General features: G+C 47.6%; 1 protein-coding gene across 1 annotated transcript; it reads right to left on the reverse strand.

The window, feature by feature from the left end:
* Positions 1 to 2,218: 2,218 nt before the first annotated feature.
* cmtm6 (CKLF-like MARVEL transmembrane domain containing 6) lies at positions 2,219 to 23,885 on the reverse strand. The gene is made up of 5 exons (XM_056443527.1): positions 23,782 to 23,885; positions 20,700 to 20,819; positions 18,618 to 18,794; positions 7,507 to 7,602; positions 2,219 to 2,975 (listed from the first exon to the last, which is right to left on the reverse strand). The coding sequence occupies exons 2-5, from the start codon at positions 20,811 to 20,813 to the stop codon at positions 2,814 to 2,816; spliced, it is 549 nt and encodes a 182-aa protein (XP_056299502.1). The 5' UTR covers positions 20,814 to 20,819; positions 23,782 to 23,885; the 3' UTR covers positions 2,219 to 2,813.
* Between the last annotated feature and the right edge of the window lie 290 nt (positions 23,886 to 24,175).

Below are 24,175 nucleotides of genomic sequence, written 5' to 3' on the forward strand. Positions count from 1 at the left end.
TCTCCTTATGGACGCTTAGGATACACTGAGCTCCTCTCTCCTTATGGACGCTTAGGATACACTGAGCTCCTCTCTCCTCTCTCCTTAAGGACGCTTAGGATACACTGAGCTCCTCTCTCCTCTCCTCTCTCCTTATGGACGCTTAGGATACACTGAGCTCCTCTCTCCTTAAGGACGCTTAGGATACACTGAGCTCCTCTCCTCTCTCCTTATGGACGCTTAGGATACACTGAGCTCCTCTCCTCTCCTCTCTCCTTATGGACGCTTAGGATACACTGAGCTCCTCTCTCCTTAAGGACTCTTAGGATACACTGAGCTCCTCTCTCCTCTCCTCTCTCCTTAAGGACGCTTAGGATACACTGAGCTCCTCTCTCCTTAAGGACTCTTAGGATACACTGAGCTCCTCTCTCCTTAAGGACGCTTAGGATACACTGAGCTCCTCTCTCCTTAAGGACGCTTAGACAGGCTGAGCCTCTCTCCTTAAGGACTCTTAGGATACACTGAGCTCCTCTCCTCTCTCCTTATGGACGCTTAGGATACACTGAGCTCCTCTCTCCTCTCTCCTTATGGACGCTTAGGATACACTGAGCTCCTCTCCTCTCTCCTTATGGACGCTTAGGATACACTGAGCTCCTCTCCTCTCTCCTTATGGACGCTTAGGATACACTGAGCTCCTCTCTCCTCTCTCCTTATGGACGCTTAGGATACACTGAGCTCCTCTCTCCTCTCTCCTTATGGACGCTTAGGATACACTGAGCTCCTCTCTCCTTAAGGACGCTTAGGATACACTGAGCTCCTCTCTCCTCTCTCCTTATAGACGTTTAGGATACACTGAGCTCCTCTCTCCTTATAGACGTTTAGGATACACTGAGCTCCTCTCTCCTCTCCTAGTCGTGTGTCCTTGTACTCAGTTCTGGTCCCAGCCTGGGGGGTCCGGTTTGGCCCTTGTTCACATCCAGCTGTGACTCGCTGGAGAAAGCAACCAATCGCAGAGCGGCTGTGAAACAGCCAATAGAAATCCATATCCCAGAGGTAGGTGGGAGGAGTTAGAGAGAGCGAGGCGGCTCTGCACTTCCTGTCTGACGCTGTGACCTCATTGGACGCCCGAGAACAGCGACCTGTGTATAAATATGTGTAAATATATATGTATATAAATTAGGGCTGTCAGCGTTAACGCGTTAATCTATGCGATTAATTTGGCCGCCTTAACGCACTAAAATATTTTAACGCAATTAACGCAATTTTTTTTTTTTTTGAATATACTTTATTAATCCACAAGGGGAAATTAGTTCTCTGCATTTAACCCATCCTTAGTTATTAAGGAGCAGTGGGCTGCAGTGATGCGCCCGGGAAGCAACTGGGGGTTCAGTGCCTTGCTCAAGGACACTTCGACTTGCTTCCGGTGTTCGTTGAAGTTGTTACACTCCTCTGAGTGTCAAACCGCGGCAGTACGGTTTGACACTGTAAATCACAAGGACCTCCCACCTCACATGTAAGGCTCATTAGCAGCCTGTCAGTCAGAGAAGCAGAGAACAGGGCGCGAGGACAATGAGCCTCAATATATAGAGCTGAGATAGTTCTGGAATGTTTGATTTAGAACACGTGGGTATGTGTCATATGCAAACGCCTTTAAAAGGTGAATTTACTTTTGTTTGTAAAATGTATAAAATGAGCCCCGCCTCCAGAGGGTGAACAGGACATATGTGAATGTCAGTCAGTTACCAAGGCCACTGGTTCTGCTGTTCAGTGTTAAAGATGACAGGACCAATGGGGTCTCTATATACTTCTTTTTTTTTACAAATCTGATGTTTCACTGAAGAAACAATTTGTCATCCACGATATTAAATACCTCGCTGGCACTTTATAGGTAGGAGCCTCTTTGAAAACACAGCTCTGTGTGAAGTTTTGTCTTTAAAAAGAAGGAACAAACTTTCAATTGCGATTAAAAGTTTGTAATTAATCGCAATTTCACAATGTGCAATTAATTAGTTAATTCTTTTTAATCGATTGACAGCCCTAATATAAATATATGTGTATATATATACACACATATTATCAATAAGCTGTACGATTAGTAGCGGGGGCGGGGCGTAACATAGGGGGCGGGGCTTAGCAGAGGGTCAATGACTCATTTCTTCACCATTCAGGAATGTTTCATCAGACATTTAAATAGAACTTAAACGATCAGACGGGATTTCTTCATAATTTACATTCAGAATGTAATCAAACATCTTTATTCACAACATTCAATAAAAACCGTGAATAAAAAGATCCAATAGACGACAATATACAATATAAAAAACATCTCAGATTTAATAAACAAACCAGACTCATTGCATCTAAATGTTTAAGTCATTATAAAGTCACTTTGTGGAGTTACTTCATTTAAAACTTCATATCCAAACTTCCACGAGTCGTTCAGGGCCCAAATGGAAACACCGTAAATACGACCGTCAGTGATTTATTGGTTAAGACTTTTGGTGTTTTATACTTAACTGCTTTACTGAGTAAATAAAATCATTTTAAGACTTACGTGTTTCATGACTCAATAAAACAATCGATCCGATTCTTTGTGTTAAACTTTACAGCAGAATCCTTCGTGGTTCTAGTGTCCTTGAAGAACCGCATCCTGTTCCTTTAAGAACAGCTGCTCTGTGATTGGTGGATTGATTATGTCGATGATCTCGGGCCCAGAGCAGAAAAAAAAGAAACTGGAATTAAAAAAAGAACTCTAAAGATGGCCGCCGGGGTCGCTTAAGCTCCGCCTCCTGCCGACGTGTTAAAGGACCAGTGAAACAATCTGACGTTTGGGTTTATTCCGGCTCGTTGAGTTTCGCCGTCTCCGGCGCGCCGTCTGCCGCCACGCCGCCATTACTGGGCGTCGGCTTCCCGTCCTTCAGGAACGGAAACCCGCTCGACTTCCAGAACAAGACGACGTCCACCAAGAACGCCAAGGATGCAAGGAAGCCAAACGCCTGAGGAGGAGACGAGGGGGCCATGAGGACACATGTGAGGGGAGGGAGGAGGAAGTGAGAGGGGAGGGAGGAGGATGTGAGGGAAAGGAGGTAGGCAGTGAGGGAAAGGAGGTAGGCAGTGAGAGGGGAGGGAGGAGGATGTGAGGGAAAGGAGGTAGGCAGTGAGGGAAAGGAGGTAGGCAGTGAGGGGGGAGGGAGGAGGCAGTGAGAGGGAAAGGAGGTAGGAAGTGAGGGAAAGGAGGTAGGCAGTGAGAGGGGAGGGAGGAGGAAGTGAGGGAAAGGAGGTAGGCAGTGAGAGGGGAGGAGGCAGTGAGAGGGAGGGAGGAGGAAGTGAGGGAAAGGAGGTAGGCAGTGAGAGGGAGGAGGAGGAAGTGAGGAAAGGAGGTAGGCAGTGAGGGGAGGAGGAGGCAGTGAGAGGAAAGGAGGTAGGAAGTGAGGGAAAGGAGGTAGGCAGTGAGAGGGAGGAGGAGGAAGTGAGGGAAAGGAGGTAGGCAGTGAGAGGAGGAGGAGGAAGTGAGGGAAAGGAGGTAGGCAGTGAGGGAGGGAGGGAGGCAGTGAGGAAAGGAGGTAGGAAGTGAGGGAAAGGAGGTAGGCAGTGAGAGGGAGGAGGAGGAGTGAGGAAAGGAGGTAGGCAGTGAGAGGAGGGAGGAGGAAGTGAGGGAAAGGAGGTAGGCAGTGAGAGGGAAAGGAGGTAGGCAGTGAGGGAAAGGAGGTAGGCAGTGAGAGGGAAAGGAGGTAGGCAGTGAGGGAAAGGAGGTAGGCAGTGAGAGGGAGGGAGGAGGCAGTGAGGGAAAGGAGGTAGGCAGTGAGGGAAAGGAGGTAGGCAGTGAGGGAGGAGTGAGGGAAAGGAGGTAGGCAGTGAGGGAAAGGAGGTAGGCAGTGAGGGAAAGGAGGTAGGCAGTGAGAGGGGAGGGAGGAGGAAGTGAGGGAAAGGAGGTAGGCAGTGAGGAGGAAGTGAGGGAAAGGAGGTAGGCAGTGAGAGGGGAGGGAGGAGGAAGTGAGGGAAAGGAGGTAGGCAGTGAGGAGGAAGTGAGGGAAAGGAGGTAGGCAGTGAGAGGGGAGGGAGGAGGAAGTGAGGGAAAGGAGGTAGGCAGTGAGGGAAAGGAGGTAGGAAGTGAGGGAAAGGAGGTAGGCAGTGAGGGAAAGGAGGTAGGCAGTGAGGGAAAGGAGGAGGAAGTGAGGGAAGGAGGTAGGCAGTGAGGGAGGAGGTAGGCAGTGAGGGAGGAGGAGGCAGTGAGGGAAAGGAGGTAGGCAGTGAGAGGGGAGGGAGGAGGAAGTGAGGGAAAGGAGGTAGGCAGTGAGGGAAAGGAGGTAGGCAGTGAGAGGGGAGGGAGGAGGCAGTGAGGGAAAGGAGGTAGGAAGTGAGGGAAAGGAGGTAGGCAGTGAGGAGGAAGTGAGGGAAAGGAGGTAGGCAGTGAGGGAAAGGAGGTAGGCAGTGAGGGAAAGGAGGTAGGCAGTGAGAGGGGAGGGAGGAGGAAGTGAGGGAAAGGAGGTAGGCAGTGAGGGAAAGGAGGTAGGCAGTGAGAGGGGAGGGAGGAGGAAGTGAGGGAAAGGAGGTAGGCAGTGAGGGAAAGGAGGTAGGCAGTGAGAGGGGAGGGAGGAGGAAGTGAGGGAAAGGAGGTAGGCAGTGAGAGGGGAGGGAGGAGGAAGTGAGGGAAAGGAGGTAGGCAGTGAGGGAAAGGAGGTAGGCAGTGAGAGGGGAGGAAGTGAGGGAAAGGAGGTAGGCAGTGAGGGAAAGGAGGTAGGAGGAAGTGAGGGAAAGGAGGTAGGCAGTGAGAGGGGAGGGAGGAGGCAGTGAGGGAAAGGAGGTAGGCAGTGAGGAAAGGAGGTAGGCATGGAGGGGAGGGAGGAGGAAGTGAGGGAAAGGAGGTAGGCAGTGAGGAAAGGAGGTAGGCAGTGAGGAAAGGAGGTAGGCATGGAGGGGAGGGAGGAGGAAGTGAGGGAAAGGAGGTAGGAAGTGAGGGAAAGGAGTTAGGCAGTGAGAGGGGAGGGAGGAGGAAGTGAGGGAAAGGAGGTAGGCAGTGAGGGGAAGGAGGTAGGCAGTGAGAGGGGAGGGAGGAGGAAGTGAGGGAAAGGAGGTAGTCAGTGAGAGGGGAGGGAGGAGGAAGTGAGGGAAAGGAGGTAGGCAGTGAGGGGAAGGAGGTAGGCAGTGAGAGGGGAGGGAGGAGGAAGTGAGGGAAAGGAGGTAGGCAGTGAGGGAAAGGAGGTAGGCAGTGAGAGGGGAGGGAGGAGGAAGTGAGGGAAAGGAGGTAGGCAGTGAGGGGAGGGAGGAGGCAGTGAGGGAAAGGAGGTAGGCAGTGAGGAAAGGAGGTAGGCATGGAGGGGAGGGAGGAGGAAGTGAGGGAAAGGAGGTAGGCAGTGAGGAAAGGAGGTAGGCATGGAGGGAGGAGGAGGAAGTGAGGAAAGGAGGTAGGCAGTGAGAGGGGAGGGAGGAGGAAGTGAGGGAAAGGAGGTAGGCAGTGAGAGGGGAGGGAGGAGGAAGTGAGGGAAAGGAGGTAGGCAGTGAGAGGGGAGGGAGGAGGAAGTGAGGGAAAGGAGGTAGGCAGTGAGAGGGGAGGGAGGAGGAAGTGAGGGAAAGGAGGTAGGCAGTGAGAGGGGAGGGAGGAAGTGAGGGAAAGGAGGTAGGCAGTGAGGGGGGAGGGAGGAGGCAGTGAGGGAAAGGAGGTAGGCATGGAGGGGAGGGAGGAGGAAGTGAGGGAAAGGAGGTAGGAAGTGAGGGAAAGGAGGTAGGCAGTGAGGGAAAGGAGGTAGGCAGTGAGAGGGGAGGGAGGAGGAAGTGAGGGAAAGGAGGTAGGCAGTGAGAGGGAGGGAGGAGGAAGTGAGGGAAGGAGGTAGGCAGTGAGAGGAGGAGGAGGAAGTGAGGGAAAGGAGGTAGGCAGTGAGAGGGAGGAGGAGGAAGTGAGGGAAAGGAGGTAGGCAGTGAGAGGAGGAGGAGGCAGTGAGGGAAAGGAGGTAGGCAGTGAGGAAAGGAGGTAGGCATGGAGGGGAGGGAGGAGGAAGTGAGGGAAAGGAGGTAGGCAGTGAGGAAAGGAGGTAGGCATGGAGGGGAGGGAGGAGGAAGTGAGGGAAAGGAGGTAGGCAGTGAGGGGAAGGAGGTAGGCAGTGAGAGGGGAGGAGGAAGTGAGGGAAAGGAGGTAGGCAGTGAGGGGAAGGAGGTAGGCAGTGAGAGGGGAGGGAGGAGGAAGTGAGGGAAAGGAGGTAGTCAGTGAGAGGGGAGGGAGGAGGAAGTGAGGGAAAGGAGGTAGGCAGTGAGGGAAGGAGGTAGGCAGTGAGAGGGAGGAGGAGGAGTGAGGAAAGGAGGTAGGCAGTGAGGGAAAGGAGGTAGGCAGTGAGAGGGGAGGGAGGAGGAAGTGAGGGAAAGGAGGTAGGCAGTGAGGGAAAGGAGGAGGAAGTGAGGGAAAGGAGGTAGGCAGTGAGGGAAAGGAGGTAGGCAGTGAGAGGGGAGGGAGGAGGCAGTGAGGGAAAGGAGGTAGGCATGGAGGGGAGGGAGGAGGAAGTGAGGGAAAGGAGGTAGGCAGTGAGGAAAGGAGGTAGGCATGGAGGGGAGGGAGGAGGAAGTGAGGGAAAGGAGGTAGGAAGTGAGGGAAAGGAGGTAGGCAGTGAGAGGGGAGGGAGGAGGAAGTGAGGGAAAGGAGGTAGGCAGTGAGAGGGGAGGGAGGAGGAAGTGAGGGAAAGGAGGTAGGCAGTGAGGGAAGGAGGTAGGCAGTGAGAGGGAGGAGGAGGAGTGAGGGAAAGGAGGTAGTCAGTTGAGGGAGGAGGAGGAAGTGAGGGAAAGGAGGTAGGCAGTGAGGGAAGGAGGTAGGCAGTGAGAGGGAGGAGGAGGAAGTGAGGGAAAGGAGGTAGGCAGTGAGGGAAAGGAGGTAGGCAGTGAGAGGGGAGGGAGGAGGAAGTGAGGGAAAGGAGGTAGGCAGTGAGGAAAGGAGGTAGGCATGGAGGGGAGGGAGGAGGAAGTGAGGGAAAGGAGGTAGGAAGTGAGGGAAAGGAGGTAGGCAGTTAGAGGGGAGGGAGGAGAAGAAAGGAGGTAGGCAGTGAGGGAAGGCAGTGAGAGGAGGAGGAGGAAGTGAGGGAAGGAGGTAGGCAGTGAGGGAAAGGAGTTAGGCAGTGAGAGGGGAGGAGGAGGAAGTGAGGGAAAGGAGGTAGGCAGTGAGGAAGGAGGTAGGCATGGAGGGAGGAGGAGGAGTGAGGGAAAGGAGGTAGGCAGTGAGGGAAGGAGGTAGGCAGTGAGAGGGAGGAGGAGGAGTGAGGGAAAGGAGGTAGTCAGTGAGAGAGGAGGAGGAAGTGAGGGAAGGAGGTAGGCAGTGAGGGAAGGAGGTAGGCAGAGAGGGAGGAGGAAGTGAGAAAGGAGGTAGGCAGTGAGGGAAAGGAGGTAGGCAGTGAGAGGGAGGAGGAGGAAGTGAGGAAAGGAGGTAGGCAGTGAGGGAAAGGAGGAGGAAGTGAGGAAAGGAGGTAGGCAGTGAGAGGGGAGGGAGGAGGAAGTGAGGGAAAGGAGGTAGGCAGTGAGGGAAAGGAGGTAGGCAGTGAGCGTCCTCACCGCAGCGCTCCTCTCCAGAGCCGTGTTGCTGCTGGAGACGAAGACGATGGAGGACGTGAGGAAGAACAGGAAGACGACGGAGCTGTACCCAAAGTCCTGAGGAGGAAGAGGAAGAGCTGAGGACATGTGTTATGACTCAACAACCAGATCAACGAGTTAAACTAAATATAAAATACAAATAAAGATACATATTATATTTAATAAAGTGCTTAGTAATAAAGTATCATCAATATTGATTTAAAAAATACACTAATTTACATAGTATTTATACTTTATTAGAATAATTTCTAAAGCATGAGACAAATTTAACTTAAACAAACCTTTAAATAATCAGAGGCTAAATTTATTTGTTTAACTTTTAAAGAGTTATTAACATTCCACTGACTATAAGTCCTAAGTTTGATGGACTTTCAATGAGATTTTCGTTTTATGACTTTCTACTTGTTATTTAAACAAGCGTTACTTTAAAGTGATAAACACATCAATAGTTATAATATATATTGTTTAGAAATAATACTTTTACATTTGATACCAAGTAATTTTGATCAATACTTTGTTGATTTTGAATACAGGACTTTTACTTCAGAGTATTTCAACACACAGTATTAATACTGAAGTTAAAGATCCGATATAGTAATATCAGGCACAGGGTGTCTACAGGAATAAACCAGTGAAATTTAAGACTTTTTAAGACTTTTTAAGACCACGTCTAAATAAAATGTAAGACCTAATTTACGATGGAAATATACATTAATCTAAATTAATTAATTCAAAGTAAACACACTGATGTCTGTTCAAAATTAACAGTATGGTGTAATGCAAAAGGATAACACAAATGTCATTGCTGTTGTAAATTATATTTATTAATACATTTTCAGAACATTTAAGTCCCATGAACAAATGTCTCTAAAATTAAGTAAATATATTTAAAAAATACATGCAACATAGTTCCTTTTGAACAAAAAATCCATAAAATAACAAATAACATTTCCAGCTGCTTTTAAAATGCAAATTCATTTACATAATAGAATGTATGTGTGTGTGGGTGAGTGAGTGTGAGTTCTCATGTCTCTATGTGATGGATGTTTGTGCACAGGTTCATGTCTACTCCTGAGCTTTTGTGAATATACTAGGAAAACAACTTTTCAAACTGTATTAATATAAAAACTTCCAGTTGACATTTGGTCCATTCTCCTGGAAAAAATAAAGAAAAAAGGCAGACATTAGCCAAACAACAGTCACCACATCTCTTCATGACACCACTTCAGATTAATGTCAGACTGGATCAATATGAATGAAAACTATTTTTACAAATTAAGCAACGTGAGCCATCCCTTGAGCCTAGTGAACACTATGTAGACATATTGACAGGTAAACACCACTCTTCTTACTACCATTCTCCCAGCTGCTCCTGAACGCATCATCTCACTCTTCCGGTAAGCTTTGGTTGCCAGCTCAACAGCGAGCATGACTTCTTCTTCTCTCCCTCCCGCTCCCTCTTGCTCAGTGTGTCTCATGTATAGTTATCCCCCTGCCTCCCTTAATGATAACGATACATGCAACAAGTGTAGTTTATTTGCTAGGTTGGAGGCAGGTCTAAGTGGGTTAGATGCACGGCTCCGCGCTATCGAAGCTCAGACAGCTATGCTAGTTAGCCCGCCCTCTCCCGTAGTCGGCGCGGAGCTACAGTCAGCTGATAGCTGTTCCCCGGCGGTAACCGTGCAGCCGGATGGTTGGGTAACTGTTCGCAGGAGTCGTAAGTCTACACAGAAGCCCGCTGTGCACCAACCACTTCACGTTTCGAACCAGTTTTCCCTGCTCAGCGACACACTGAGGAACACACCCTGGTTATCGGGAGCTCTATAGTCAGGAACGTGAAAATAGCGAAGCCACGGACCAGAGTCGTGTGCCTCCCGTGGGCCAGAGCGGGCGACGTGGAGTCTTGTTTGAAGCTGCTGGCTAAGGATAAGCGGAGATACAGTCAGATTGTAATACACGCCGGTGGTAATGACGCCCGAGCCCGCCGCTCGGAACTCACTCAAATTAATGTGGAATCGGTGTGTGCTTATGCCAAGACGTTGTCGGACACCGTAATTTTCTCTGGCCCTCTCCCAAATTTGCAGACAGACGAATTGTATAGCCGAATGTCGCCTTTCAACCGCTGGCTGTCGAGGTGGTGCCCAGCGAATAATGTGGGCTACGAGACAACTGGAAGACTTTCTGGGAAAGCCTGATCTGATGAGGAGAGACGGCATTCATCCCACGTTGGACGGAGCGTCTCATTTCTGCGAATATGACCAAGTTGATCACGGACTTAATCTATGACAACCCAGGGTTCAGATCAGGAACCGGGAGCAGAGTTGTAGTTTAACACCCTTCTCTGCTCTTCCATTCGAGCAGTTACCCACCCTTGACTTTAGAGTAGAGACTGTGTCTGTCCCACGGCCACTTCAATTAAATAAATCAAAAGTAAGCAGAAGAGGAGTCGTACACAATAACCTTATACAAGTTAACACAATTATTTCAGCAGTGCAACAAAATAGGTCTATTAAATGTGGTCTCCTAAATATTCGATCTCTGTCATCTAAAGCTGTGTTACTGAATGATTTAATATCAGATAATCACATTGATTTATGTTGCCTAACTGAAACCTGGCTGAGCCATGAAGAATATGTCTGCCTGAATGAATCGACTCCTCCAAGTCATATTAATACTCACATTCCTCGAGGCACCGGTCGAGGAGGTGGAGTAGCAGCCATCTTTGAATCGAGCCTATTAATTAATCCTCAACCAAAATTACACTACACCTCATTTGAAAGCCTTGTTCTTAGTCTTTCACATCCAACCTGGAAAACACTACAGCCAATTCGATTTGTGATTCTGTACCCGCCACCAGGTCCATATTCAGAGTTTATATCTGAATTCTCAGAATTTATATCAAGTTTGGTTCTTAAAACCGATAAAGTTATTATTGTTGGAGATTTTAATATCCATGTGGATGTTGATAATGATTGCCTTAGTGCTGCATTCATCTCCTTGTTGGACTCGATTGGCTTCTGTCAGAGAGTACAGAAACCCACTCACAGCTTTGGGCACACGCTGATCTTGTTCTTACTTATGGCGTTGACATTGAGCATTTGAACGCCTTCCCACAGAATCCTCTTCTGTCAGACCACAACCTCATAACTTTTGAATTTATACTACCGAGTGTACCGTTAGTCAAAAGTTTCTACACTAGATGTCTAACTGATAGTGCTGTAGCTAAATTTAAAGAAGCGATTCCTTCTGTATTTGATTCGATACCACGCCTCAATATAACAGAGGACTCCTGGTCTAACTTTAGTCCGTCCCAGATTGATCATCTTGTTGACAGTGCCATAGGCTCTCTGAGAATGACACTGGACTCGATAGCCCTCTGAAGAAGAAGACAGTGAGGAAGAGGAGGTTTGCTCCTGGTATAACCCTCAGACCCGCAAACTGAAGCAACGTCACGAAAGCTTGAACGCATATGGCGTTCAACTAATCTCAAGAATCCCGCTTAGTTTGGCGAGATAGTCTTAAAACATATAAGAAGGCCCTCCGTAATGCCAGAGCAGCCTATTACTCATCAATAATAGAAAAATAAAACAACCCCAGGTTTCTCTTCAGCACTGTAGCCAGGCTGACAGAGTCACAGCTCTGTGGAGCCGAGCATTCCTATAAACCTTAGTGGTAATGACTTTATGAACTTCTTTAATGAAAAGATTTTAACTATTAGGACAAGATTAATAATCTCTTGCCCATAACCAGTGCCAATCTGTTCTCAAGTGGAATGGCCTTGGAAACCGCTGTATGCCCTGGTGTATATTTGAGGATTTTCTCCTATCAACCGTGACCAATTATTTTCAACGGTTTCTACTTCAACACGCCTACCTGTCTCTTGGACCCCATCCCGACGAGGCTGCTTAAAGACGTTTTGCCTTTAATTGGCGGCTCTCTATTAGATATTATCAATGTGTCTCTGCTAACAGGCCACGTATCACACTCCTTCAAGGTGGCTGTTATTAAACCTCTCCTGAAGAAGCCCACTCTGGATCCAGAGGTATTGGCTAACTACAGACCGATCTCTAACCTCCCTTCCTCTCCAAGATCCTTGAGAAAGTGGTCGCAAATCAGTTGTGCGACTTTCTACATCATAATAGTTTATTTGAGAAATTTCAATCAGGATTTAGAAAACACCACAGCACCGAGACGGCACTGGTGAAAATTACAAATGACCTCTTAATGGCAGCAGATAAAGGACTCCTCTCTGTCCTGGTCTTGTTAGACCTTAGTGCTGCATTCGACACCATTGACCATGACATCCTGTTACAGAGACTGGAGCAGTCGATTGGCATTTCAGGCACGGCACTAATTTGGTTTAAATCCTATTTATCAGATCGATCTCAGTTTGTATTTGTAAACGATGACGCCTCGATAACCACCAACGTTAATCACGGAGTTCCACAAGGTTCTGTGCTTGGACCAATTTTATTTACCTTATACATGCTTCCTTTGGGCAATATTATCAGGAAACACTCCATAAACTTTCATTGTTATGCAGATGACACTCAACTATATTTATCGATAAAACCAGAGGAGAGCAACCAACTCTGTAAAATTCAAGCATGTCTTAAAGACATAAAACATGGATGACCTGCAACTTCTTGATGTTAAACTCAGACAAAACCAAGTAATTTTAATCGGCCCTGAGCACCTCAGAGATCAATTATCTGGTGATGTGGATTCTGTAGACGGCATTGCCCTGGCATCCAACACCACTGTAAAGAATCTTGGCGTTATCTTTGATCGGGACTTGTCCTTTAACTCCCACGTAAAGCAAATCTCAAGGACTGCATTCTTTCATCTACGTAATATTTCAAAATCAGGCACATCTTGTCTCAAAAGATGCAGAAAAATTGGTTCACGCTCGTTACTTGAGACTGGATTACTGCAACTCCTTATTAGCAGGCTGCTCTAATAAATCTCTTAGGTCCCTCCAGTTGATCCAGAATGCTGCAGCTCGTGTTCTCACTAAAACTAAGAAAAGAGATCACATCACTCCTGCACTAGCTGCTCTGCACTGGCTCCCAGTAAAATCAAGAATCACTTTTAAAATTATTCTCTTAACCTACAAAGCCTTGATTGGTGATGCTCCATCATATCTTAAGGAGCTTGTCGTACCATATTGCCCCACTAGAGAGCTACGCTCACTAAATGCGGACTACTTGTAGTTCCTAGAGTCTTAAAAAGTAGAATGGGAGCCAGAGCCTTTAGTTATCAAGCTCCTCATTTATGGAACCAGCTTCCAATTTCAGTCCGGGAGGCAGACACAGTCACCTCGTTTAAGAGTAGACTTAAGACCTTCCTCTTTGACAGAGTTTATAGTTAGGGCTGAATCAGGTTTGCCCTGGTCCAGCCCTTGATATGCTGCTATAGGCTTATAGCTGCCGGGGACGCTTAGGATGCACTGAGTACCTATCTCCTCTTTTTCTCTCCTTAAGGATGAATTTTCATCTCTCAATCACACATTACTAACTCTGCTTTCTCCCGGAAGTCCTTTTGACTTTACGCCTCATGGGGTCATCGGACCCTATGAGACGGCATAGATCCCATCTGCCTGATGGATCGTCTGGGTCGTGGAATTCCTGCTCATGACTACGCCACTGTCCTGTTGAGACTCCGCCCACTCCTCCTCCCCACCGCCATCTGCCTGATGGATCGTGGAGGTCTCCATCGTGGAATATGCCTACTATGAACTATTCATACACTCTGTCATATTCATTGAATGTATTTTAACTCTAAATCTGTCCTTCTGTACACATTACATCTATTGCATCTGTCCATCCTGGAGAGGGATCCTCCTCTGTTGCTCTCCTCCAGGTTTCTTCCCTTTTTTTCCCCCTGAAGGGTTATTTGGGAGTTTTTCCTGGTCCGATGTGAGGTTTTGGGGCAGGGATGTCTATGTGTACAGATTGTAAAGCACTCCGAGACAAATTTGTAATTTGTGAAATTGGGCTATACAAATAAACTGAATTGAATTGAATTGAATTCTAAAACTATTTTTAATTAGTCTAATTAATGTGTAGTGCGCCTATGCATAGCTGTTATTAACTTGACACATGAGTAAAGCTTAACTATATGAAACACATACTCATATACAAGAGGATAGTTAATACATATATTTATGTTAGACTTACTTTGAGGTGCTGAAGTAGGTCCTGGTGTCATGGCCCATGAGCTCCACAGGATCCTGACGGGACCGGGTCATTTCACCAAGAGCACATGAAGTCCAGCTGTCTGCTCGCGGTGGTCTGGTCCAGAGTCTCGTGGAACAGAATGAAGAACGCACTGCAGCGTTGGACTTCGGTGATGAGCTCTTTGTGACACGGCGCTGGATTTCCTCCGGTGACCTCCAGCTGAGCGTTGCGTCGCAGTTGGCGGAGCAGCAGCGGCGGAGCAGCATGGCAGCGGCTCGAGCTAGCTAGCCGCTTGGCGCGGCGCTGCTCTCTGTGCTTGCTCGTGAGATTCCACCGCTGGAAAGTCTCCCGACACATAACGCAGCTTCAGAAGCATTTCACCGACCGTGACCAGAAACACTCGTTCTTTTCAAGCCTTTGTTGAACTTGCATCCTGCCATGCTTTCTAAAGTAGCCGATGCTTCACGTTGTAGGGGATGGGACCGAATACGCGGTGCTCACCCGTGTGCGCGCATCACGGCAGCTTCGATGCCGGCGCGCACATCGCTCTGTCGCGCGAGCCGAGAATTGTTTGCGGGGGGGGGGATTTCACCCTGTTATAGGGGAAACACTGGAGTTGATAAGCGTGTCTTCTTGTCTGATCAATACGCAACTGTGAGGTGCGCGAATGGACCGAGCGGCCAGCTGCTGATCACTCAACAGCCCGACCTGCACAGATAGACGGTGCGCGCGCGCAGCGCGCCAACATATTTTTTGGGAGCACCGAAGACCCATTTTGACCCAGGAAAACCCCTGGACATGACACCCAAAAAATGTAAGACCAATCCAATCTGAATTTAAGACTTTTTAAGGCCTTATTTTTAGGAAAAGCAATTTAAGACTTTTTAAGGACCCGCGGACACCCTGCAGGCATGAAGACGGGTCAGGAGTGAAAAAGGTGAGAAGGATAGGCGCGGGGGGGGGGGGGGGGGTGCTGGTGACTTCCACGAACATCGATGTTGGACGTTGTATGATAATCTGTAGGCATGGACTGATTAAGAAACCACGGGCCCCTGGGCCTGGATGTGTCAAGGCCCCCCCCCCCCCGCAAAAAAAAAACACATCGCAAACAAAACAGTCCGTATGGAACTACGGATCGTATGATATCAATACAAAGTTAATAACAGAGACTTCACGCAAAGGCTCTGGCTTAGGGGCCCCCTGAGCTCATGGGCCCCTGGTGCCGGTAGGCTCGTTCGGTAATCCATCCCTGAGTCGGACTATTGGGGCCCTGTTACTGACATGAATGACTTAAGCCTAGCATATACCGGCTACGGCGCATCGTGTCATATCATCATATTCATATCAATACAATGTTAATAACAGCGAAGTCACACGAGGAGGCCCAGGCCCAGGGGCCCCCTGAGCTCATGGGCCCCTGGGCCCGGTAGGCCCGTTTGTTAATCCATCCCTGTCTGTAGGTCCTCCATCCTGGTGATCGGGCCCTATAATAATAGTAATATTGTGTATAATATGGTCATTCATGAACCAACTTCCTTTTTCTTTGGCGTGAACAAGTCTTCAAGTCTTGAGCTCTGCTGAGCCTCGAGTCTGGTCCTCGAGTCTGGTCCTCGAGTCTGGTCCTCGAGTCTGTTCTGCCTCTTCCTGGTTGTCACGATCTTACCTGCCATAAATATCATGATACAATACCATAAAAACAGTTTACCATAAATAAGACACTGGTATATTTACCTATAATAGTAATAAATAAAATATCTGTATGGTTCACTTTTTACCAACTTTTTCAACACTTAACAAATGGCAGTAATATTAGTATTAGCCTCCAAGATATGAATGAAACTACATGGAGCCATCATAGCATTGATGATCCACTATGAGGCCGTTAGTCTCTGACCAGAGGATACAGAGTTCATCAGGAAGAGCAGCTGGAGAGATACACAACTTTACAGACTGAACTTAAACATTTCACTTCTGGCATCTTTTTTTATTTTTATTTTTAAAGCCGACAATTCCGCCACTTAGCGCCCCTCGCTGTGAGCTTGAGCTGCGTGCAAACAGCTTGACACGGAGCAGCGTGCGCTCTGATCGCTCTTTTAATGAAGTATTGAGACTGAAAATATGCTAAATCACATCGCTCTTAACGTACGGGTACTTTGTTAGCATCGCTTCACCGTGCAGCGTGACAGCAGCAGATGTAGCGGGCTAACATTCAAGCTAACCTAAACCACCAAACGCTGAAGACATCTTGACGCCGATTGGCCGAGCCACGTCACATCAAAGATGTTCTATTGCGAAGAGCAACACTTCACATTTTCTCCGTGTCCCACTCCAATCTCATAAACGCCGGCCGGCCAGTTGACCCCCCCCCCCCCTACCCCAAAACAAAAACTCTTTTGGTTTCAAAACGGCGAATTTCGCCGAAAGGTGAGGGATTCTCATGCCTGAATATATAAAAGTCATATCATATATTAATGTAATGCCGTTTCCGGCCTGTGGGGGAGCAGGATTACACTTCGATGCGCTCAATCTACCGGAAATCTCTCGGAAGAAGAAGAACACCGGAAGTCGCTCGCTAGCTTCCCGCCTTCACGACGCAGCTTTTTTGAATTTTTACATGTAAAAACACCCCAAAACACACTTTGCCGCTTCAGCCGCGATATAACGTGTTTAAATACGCCCCGCGGTGCTGCGTCCCCGGCTGTAGAGGCCACGACGAGGCCACGTCTCAGGGCGTCGTCTTCCACGGGCTGCCGACCAGGGACCCGGCGCGGTGCCGCGCTTCGATGAGCGCACGCCCGCGTCCAGGTACGGCGGCGTGCGCGTGTGCAGTTTGCACTTCCAGCCCGACGACTAGGAGGAGGACTTCCGGGCCCGGATCCTGGGCGTGGCGCCCAGACCGGCGCGGTGCCACGCCGGGGTCTGGGAGGCCTCCCCTCGCCTGAGAGACCACCTCCTCCCGTAAACGCCACCTGGCCGCTTCAAGAACTCGACAGGCTTTTATTTTGAAAATTCCGAATGGAGGGGGACGCAGGCTGCCTCCAGAAGGAACCGGTCAGCTGTTTGAGGTTCTGTTTTTATATTCCACCGGAGAACCTCCAGGAGAACCCTTCCCGAGGGGCGTCACGCCGAATCTCCACGCCATAAAGGTCAGTTTACATGATGGACCAAATAAATTATAAAAATATTAAACCGTTTAGCGAATTGAAAATAAATAATCGGTTTATTGATTTCCCAAAATGCTGCCCTCCGAATATTTCAGAATAAAAGCCCCAGCCTTAGAAAGAGGCTGGAGAGCTTTTATTTTTAAAGTGTTGAGAACAAGTCAAGTGAAATAATTCATGCTCGTAAAGTTAAAACAGGATTTGCTAAATAAAATCACGTCTGTACAGGAAACACTTGGGTTCAGACAGTTGAATGGATTGATAGTGTTTACATTTCTACGTAAGTATTTACCGTTTGAATTAGTTATATTTATGACCGTTGCATTTATTTATCCTCATAAAAAAATCTGGATTTTTGCACTTTTTATTTCATATTTGCAGATCTCTGGATAAACAGGAAGCAGCTTCTTCCGTTCAAAAACAATAAATGTGATCACAGATGCGATCAGTGCCTTTTATTTTGTAATTCCTCGTCTTCCTGCCACATAATGGCCAGCGCAGTTTGTGGATATGAACGGATGTAATAAATGTTATTATTATTATGTAACAATGAACTCTTGTTTAGGCTCCAGGTGCGAGGGAGGCGGAGCAGCAGCACGAAGAAGAGCCAATCAAAACACTCACAGAAGATTTAGTTTGGAGGTGTTTAAGAAACAGGAAGTGTTTAAATAAAATATAAATGAGTCGACAGGAAGTTTAAATTTTTTTTATAAATACATTTCATATTTGACTCGTTCATAACTTTTAATATTTGTCTTGTTTATAACTTCATATCGGACAAGTTTATAACTTAATATTGGACTGGTTTATAACTTCATATTGGACTTTTCATAACTTTTAATATTGGACTAGCTTATAACTTAATATTAGACTGGTTTATAATTTAATATTGGACTAGTTTATAATTTAATATTGGACTAGTTTATAATTTAATATTGGACTGGTTTATAACTTCATATTGGACTAGTTTATAATTTAATATTGGACTGGTTTATAACTTAATATTGGACTGGTTTATAACTTAATATTGGACTGGTTTATAATTTAATATTGGACTAGTTTATAATTTAATATTGGACTGGTTTATAACTTAATATTGGACTGGTTTATAATTTAATATTGGACTGGTTTATAACTTAATATTGGACTGGTTTATAATTTAATATTGGACTAGTTTATAATTTAATATTGGACTGGTTTATAACTTAATATTGGACTTTTCATAACTTTTAATATTGGACTGGTTTATAACTTCATATTGGACTAGTTTATAATTTAATATTGGACTAGTTTATAACTTAATATTGGACTGGTTTATAACTTAATATTGGACTTTTCATAACTTTTAATATTGGACTGGTTTATAACTTCATATTGGACTAGTTTATAATTTAATATTGGACTGGTTTATAACTTAATATTGGACTCGTTTATCACTTAATATTGGACTTTTCATAACTTTTAATATTTGACTTGTTGGTTGACTTTAAGCCATGCTAGCTGTTTCCATCCAATTGCAGTCTCTATGCTAAACTAAGCTAGCTTCATTGTACAGTGGAATGAATCTTAAGACAATATGACATGTTTTAAGGTCATAGGTGGTTAATAGTCGGGGGAGGGGCTTATACTTAGATTTATTAAACGTTGATTTAGACGTAAAATGTACAAGATTATAAAGTCAAACCACTCCATAAATTGTGAGTTTGAACATGAATGTGGGCGGAGCTCTTACCACTTTGGGCCAGCAGGTGACGCCCACCCGGTCTCTCAGGAAGGAGTAGAGGAGCACGAGGAGGAGCAGCGTGAACAGGAAGGAGGAGCAGCTCACAAACTCAAAGAAGTAGAGCGCCGAGCAGCGGACGCAGCTGTGGACCGCCTCCTCCAGGACGAAGGCCACGAAGGACAGCAGCTGGGGAGACAGCAGCGTTACTGGGGGAGGAGCTTAGGCTACTGGGGGAGGAGCTTTGACACAGCAGCATTCAAAGTGAAGTCCAGAACCACTGAGTCAACAGGAAGAGGACGACAGACCCACCCATGAGAGGAGCAGGAGAGAGGAGGAGGAGGAGAAGAGAGGGGGAGGAGGAGGAGGAGAGAGGTCAGAGTACTTTAACTGAAATGACTTGTGTTCATTCTAGAACGACTCGGCCTCTACGTCCTCCTGCAGGCATGAAAACGGGTCAGGGGTGAAAAAGGTGAGGAGGATAGGCGCGCGGAGGGGGGGGGGGGGGGTGCTGGTGGTGACTTCCACGAACATCGATGTTGGACGTTGTATGATAATCTATAGGCCCTCCATTCTGACACCAAGTCAGTGATCGGGCCCTATAATACTATAATAATAGTAATATTGTGTATAATATGGTCATTCATGAACCAACTTCCTTTTTTTGTTGTTGGCGTGAACAAGTCTTCAAGTCTTGAGCTCTGCTGAGCCACGAGTCTGTTCCTCGAGTCTGTTCCTCGAGTCTGTTCTGCCTCTACCTGGTTGTCACGATCTTCTATAGCAGGGGTACTCAACTTCGGAGGCCAAGAGGGCCACATTTAAACCACAACAGGTGCAAAGGGCCACAAATTATTATTAACATATATTTGTACCATTTTATTCACTGTATTTATTACTACCTAATTTTCACACGATTTTGGTTGGCTAATTATATTCGCTGACATGCACCTGATGAACACAGTTTTTATTTTTTTCCATCGCATACTTTTTTTTGTCATAGGCGCTCGGGAAAACGGCTTAGGCGAGCCCAAATTTTCTCTATGCAGGAAAAACCCTGATAATTATTATGCATTTATAACCAGGCATGTCGGGGGCCACAAAATAAGCGGCCCGCGGGCCGCCTGTTGAGTAAGTCTGTTCTATACCATACCTGCCATAAATATCATGATACAATACCATAAAAACAGTATACCATAAATACGATACTGGTATATTTATCTATAATAGTAATAAATGAAATATCTGTCTGGTTCACTTTTTACCAACACTTAAATAGCAGTGATATTAGTATTAATACAGCAAGATATGAATGAAACTACATGGAGCCGTCATAGCATTGATGATCCACTATGAGGCCGTTAGTCTCTGACCAGAGGATACAGAGTTCATCAGGAAGAGCAGCTGGAGAGATACACAACTTTACAGACTGAACTTAAACATTTACCTTCTGGCATCTTTTTCTATTTTTAAAGCCGACAATTCTGCCACTTATCGCCCCTCGCTGTGAGCGCTGCGCTGCGCGTGCAAACAGCTTTACACGGAGCAGCGCGTGCGCTCTGATCGCTCTTTTAATGAAGTATCGATACTAAAAATATGCTAAATCACATCGCTCTTAACGTACGGGTACTTTGTTAGCATCGCTACACCGTGCAGCGTGACAGCAGCAGAAGTAGCGTCTAACATTCAAGCTAACCTAAACCACCAAACGCTGAAGACATCTTGACGCTGATTGGCCGAGACGCGACACGCCCATCAAAGATGTTTTATTGCGAAGAGCAACACTTCACACTTTCTCCGCGTCCCACTCCAATCTCATAAACGCCGGCCGGCCAATTGACCCCCCCCACCCGTACCCCAAAACAAAAACTCTTCGGATCTACATGATTCACGTAAGTCACCTATTTTGGTTTCAAAACAGCGAATTTCGCCGAAAGGTGAGGGATTCTCATGCCTGCTCCTGGCCAACAGGCCGGATACAGAGGGACACACACACACACACTGTTGCAACAACAGGTCAGCACCTCTCAGCACTTTCACTTCCTTTAATGCAGCTTCATGAAGAGGAAGGACACACACACACACTATTGACCTCACCACTTGGCAGCCCTTGACCCCACAGCGGACCTTCTCCAGGGGCTCTGAGGGGCCCCTGATCCAGGAGGACTTGGGGTTGGGGGCCGTGGTGGAGCCGTACACCTCCTCAGCCATGATGAGCTACACACACACGGTATGTGTACTTCATGATGTACACTTCACATGCATCACCACTTCCTTTACAGTCAGTAATACTACACACCAATATATATACAGTGCATCCAGAAAGTATTCACAGCGCTTCACTTTTCCCACAAGTTGTTGTGTTCCAGCCTTATTCCAAAATGGATTAAATTCATTATTTTCCTCAACATTCTACACACAAAAACCCAGAATGACAAAGTGAAAACTGTTTTTTGCACATTGATTAAAAATAAAGAAGGAAACCATAACGTGTCCAGAAGTCTTCAGCCTTTGCTCAACACTTTGTTGAAGCACCTTTGGCAGCAGCTCCAGCCTCAAGTCTTCTTGGGTCTGACTCCACAGCGGGGCTCACCTGGTTCTGGGCAGCTTCTCCCATTCTTCTTTCAGAACCTCTCCAGTTCCATCAGGCTGGATGGGGAGCGTCGGTGCACAGATGTTCAATGGGCTTCAGGTCCGGCTCTGGCCTCTCCAGGACCTTCTCTCCTTTGTGACTGGGCTGTGTGCTGTTGGCAGAGGAGCGTCGCCCCGTCTGAGGTCCAGAGCATGTTTCATCCAGGAGGTCTCTGCATTCATCCTGACTCCCAGTTCCCCCCCAGCATGATGCTGGAGGGATGCTGTTGGTGAGGAGCAGTGCCTGGTTCCTCCAGACGTGACGCTGGCATTCAGGCCAAAGAGTTCAATCTTTGTTTCATCAGACCAGAGAATAGTTTCTCATGGCTGAGAGTCCTTCAGGTGCTTCTTGGCCAACTCTAGGCGGCCGTCATGTGCTTCTTCCTGAGGAGGGGCTTCCGTCTGGCCTCTCCCAAACAGGCCTGATGTGTGGAGCGCTGCAGACGGTTGTCCTTCTGGAAGGTTCTCTGTTCAGAGAGCAACGCTGGAGCTCTGTCAGAGGGACCATGGGGCTCCTGGTGGAGCTCTGTCAGAGGGACCATGGGGCTCCTGGTCCCCTCCCTGACGAAGGCCCTTCTCCCCGGTCGCTCCGTCTGGGCGGCTCTAGGACGAGTCCTGCTGGCTCCAAACCTCTTCATGTCCGCCTGATGGAGGCCTCTGGGCTCATTGGGACTTTACATGCTGCAGACATCGGTCCCCTTCCCACATCTGAGCTCCATACATTCTGTCTCGGAGGTCTGGAGATAATTCCTTGAACTTCATGGCTTGGTTTCTGCTCTGATATGCAGTCAACTGATACCTTCTAGAGACAGGTGTGTTCTCAATCATGTCCAATCAGCTGAATGGAGCACAGGTGGCCTCCAATCCAACATCTCAAGGATGACCAGTGGAAACAGGACCTGAGCTAAAGGCTGTGAAGACTTCTGGACATGTTATGTTTTCCTTCTTTATTTTTAACAGATTGGAACAAATTTGCAAAAAACAGTTTTCACTTTGTCATTATGGGTTTTTGTGTGTAGAATGTTGAGGAAAATAATGAATTTAATCCATTTTGGAATAAGGCTGTAACATAACAACATGGGGAAAGTGTGAGCTGTGAATACTTTCCAGATGCTGTATATATATATATATATATATGTATATATATATATATGTCTACCTATGTGTATATATATGTATATGTATATATACTCTCTCTTACATCTAGGTGAACTGTCTGCTCTATAGAACCGGGACAACCAGGTGGACTAGAGACAGACCAGGTAGGGACTATATGGACCGGCACAGGACCAGGTAGGGACTAAAAAGGATGTGTACAGGACCAGGTGGGGGACTAGAGAGGACCGGTACAGGACCAGGTGGGGGACTAGAGAGGACCGGGTACAGGACCAGGTGGGGACTAGAGAGGACCGGGTACAGGACCAGGTGGGGGACTAGAGAGGACCAGGTACAGGACCAGGTGGGGGACTAGAGAGGACCAGATACAGGATCAGGTGGGGGACTTGAGAGGACCGGGTACAGGACCAGGTAGGGGACTAGAGAGGACCGGGTACAGGACCAGGTGGGGACTAGAGGACCGGGTACAGGACCAGGTGGGGGACTAGAGAGGACCAGGTACAGGACCAGGTGGGGGACTAGAGAGGACCAGGTACAGGACCAGGTGGGGGACTAGAGAGGACCAGGTAGGGGACTAGAGAGGACCGGGTACAGGACCAGGTGGCGGACTAGAGAGGACCAGGTAGGGGACTAGAGGACCGGGTACAGGACCAGGTGGGGGACTAGAGGACCAGGTACAGGACCAGGTGGGGGACTAGAGAGGACCAGGTACAGGACCAGGTGGGGGACTAGAGAGGACCGGGTACAGGACCAGGTAGGGGACTAGAGAGGACCGGGTACAGGACCAGGTGGGGGACTAGAGAGGACCGGGTACAGGACCAGGTGGGGGACTAGAGAGGACCAGGTACAGGACCAGGTGGGGGACTAGAGAGGACCGGGTACAGGACCAGGTAGGGGACTAGAGAGGACCAGATACAGGATCAGGTGGGGACTTGAGAGGACCGGTACAGGACCAGGTGGGGGACTAGAGAGGACCAGATACAGGACCAGGTGGGGGACTAGAGAGGACCAGGTAGGGGACTAGAGAGGACCGGGTACAGGACCAGGTGGGGGACTAGAGAGGACCGGGTACAGGACCAGGTGGGGGACTAGAGAGGACCGGGTACAGGACCAGGTGGGGGACTAGAGAGGACCGGGTACAGGACCAGGTGGGGGACTAGAGAGGACCGGCACAGGACCAGGTGGGGGAGCCGCTAGCGAGGAAACCCGGGTACAGGACCAGGAGGGGACTAGATGAGGACCGGCTGTGCACAGGACGCAGGTTGCGGACATAGAGAGACGGTGTACAGGAAACCAGGTAGGGACTAGAGAGGACGCAGTGCGGGTTTCAGGGGCAGAAACCTGTTCGTGGTGCCATCTGACCTTTTAACAAGAAAGCTGGTGAGTATTTATTTATACTTAAAGTAATCGCATGTGAATGCGTCGGACTCACCGTCAGGTCACTTCCGGTTTCCAGAAATACAAACGTTTCCAGCTGCGAAGTTTCAGCTTCGTCGCTTTGTCGGTTCTTCAGCTAAGAAACTAACTTCAATCCAACTTCCGCGTCGACTTTTATTATGTCAAGTCAGACGGAAGCAGGCCCTCTTCCGCTCTTTCACATAAAAGGTGTTGCGGCTCTTCTTTTTAACCTGTTTTTTTTTTTTATTTTCATTTTTTATTGTGTTTTAAGTTTTTTTTAAACGTTTCCTGAAAACGTCCAAGAAAAAAGAAAAATAATATATACGAGTTTACTAAATTAAGTGTTGAAGAACCAAACGTGTTAAACATTCTTCAATCGTGTTTTATTTTTACGTTTCCAGCGCGAGTTTTTCATTCGTCGCTTTTGT

Source organism: Pseudoliparis swirei, chromosome 22, assembly GCF_029220125.1.
Source record: "Pseudoliparis swirei isolate HS2019 ecotype Mariana Trench chromosome 22, NWPU_hadal_v1, whole genome shotgun sequence".
NCBI lineage: Eukaryota > Metazoa > Chordata > Actinopteri > Perciformes > Liparidae > Pseudoliparis > Pseudoliparis swirei.

Coding starts and splice junctions, on each gene's coding strand:
- cmtm6 (XM_056443527.1), bottom strand. CDS start 20,813: ATGGCTGAGGAGGTGTACGGCTCCACCACGGCCCCCAACCCCAAGTCC. Junction 18,795..20,699: donor GGGTCAAGGGCTGCCAAGTG/GTGAGGTCAATA, acceptor CTGTCTCCCCAG/CTGCTGTCCTTCGTGGCCTT. Junction 7,603..18,617: donor TCACCTGCTGGCCCAAAGTG/GTAAGAGCTCCG, acceptor CTTCCTCCTCAG/GACTTTGGGTACAGCTCCGT.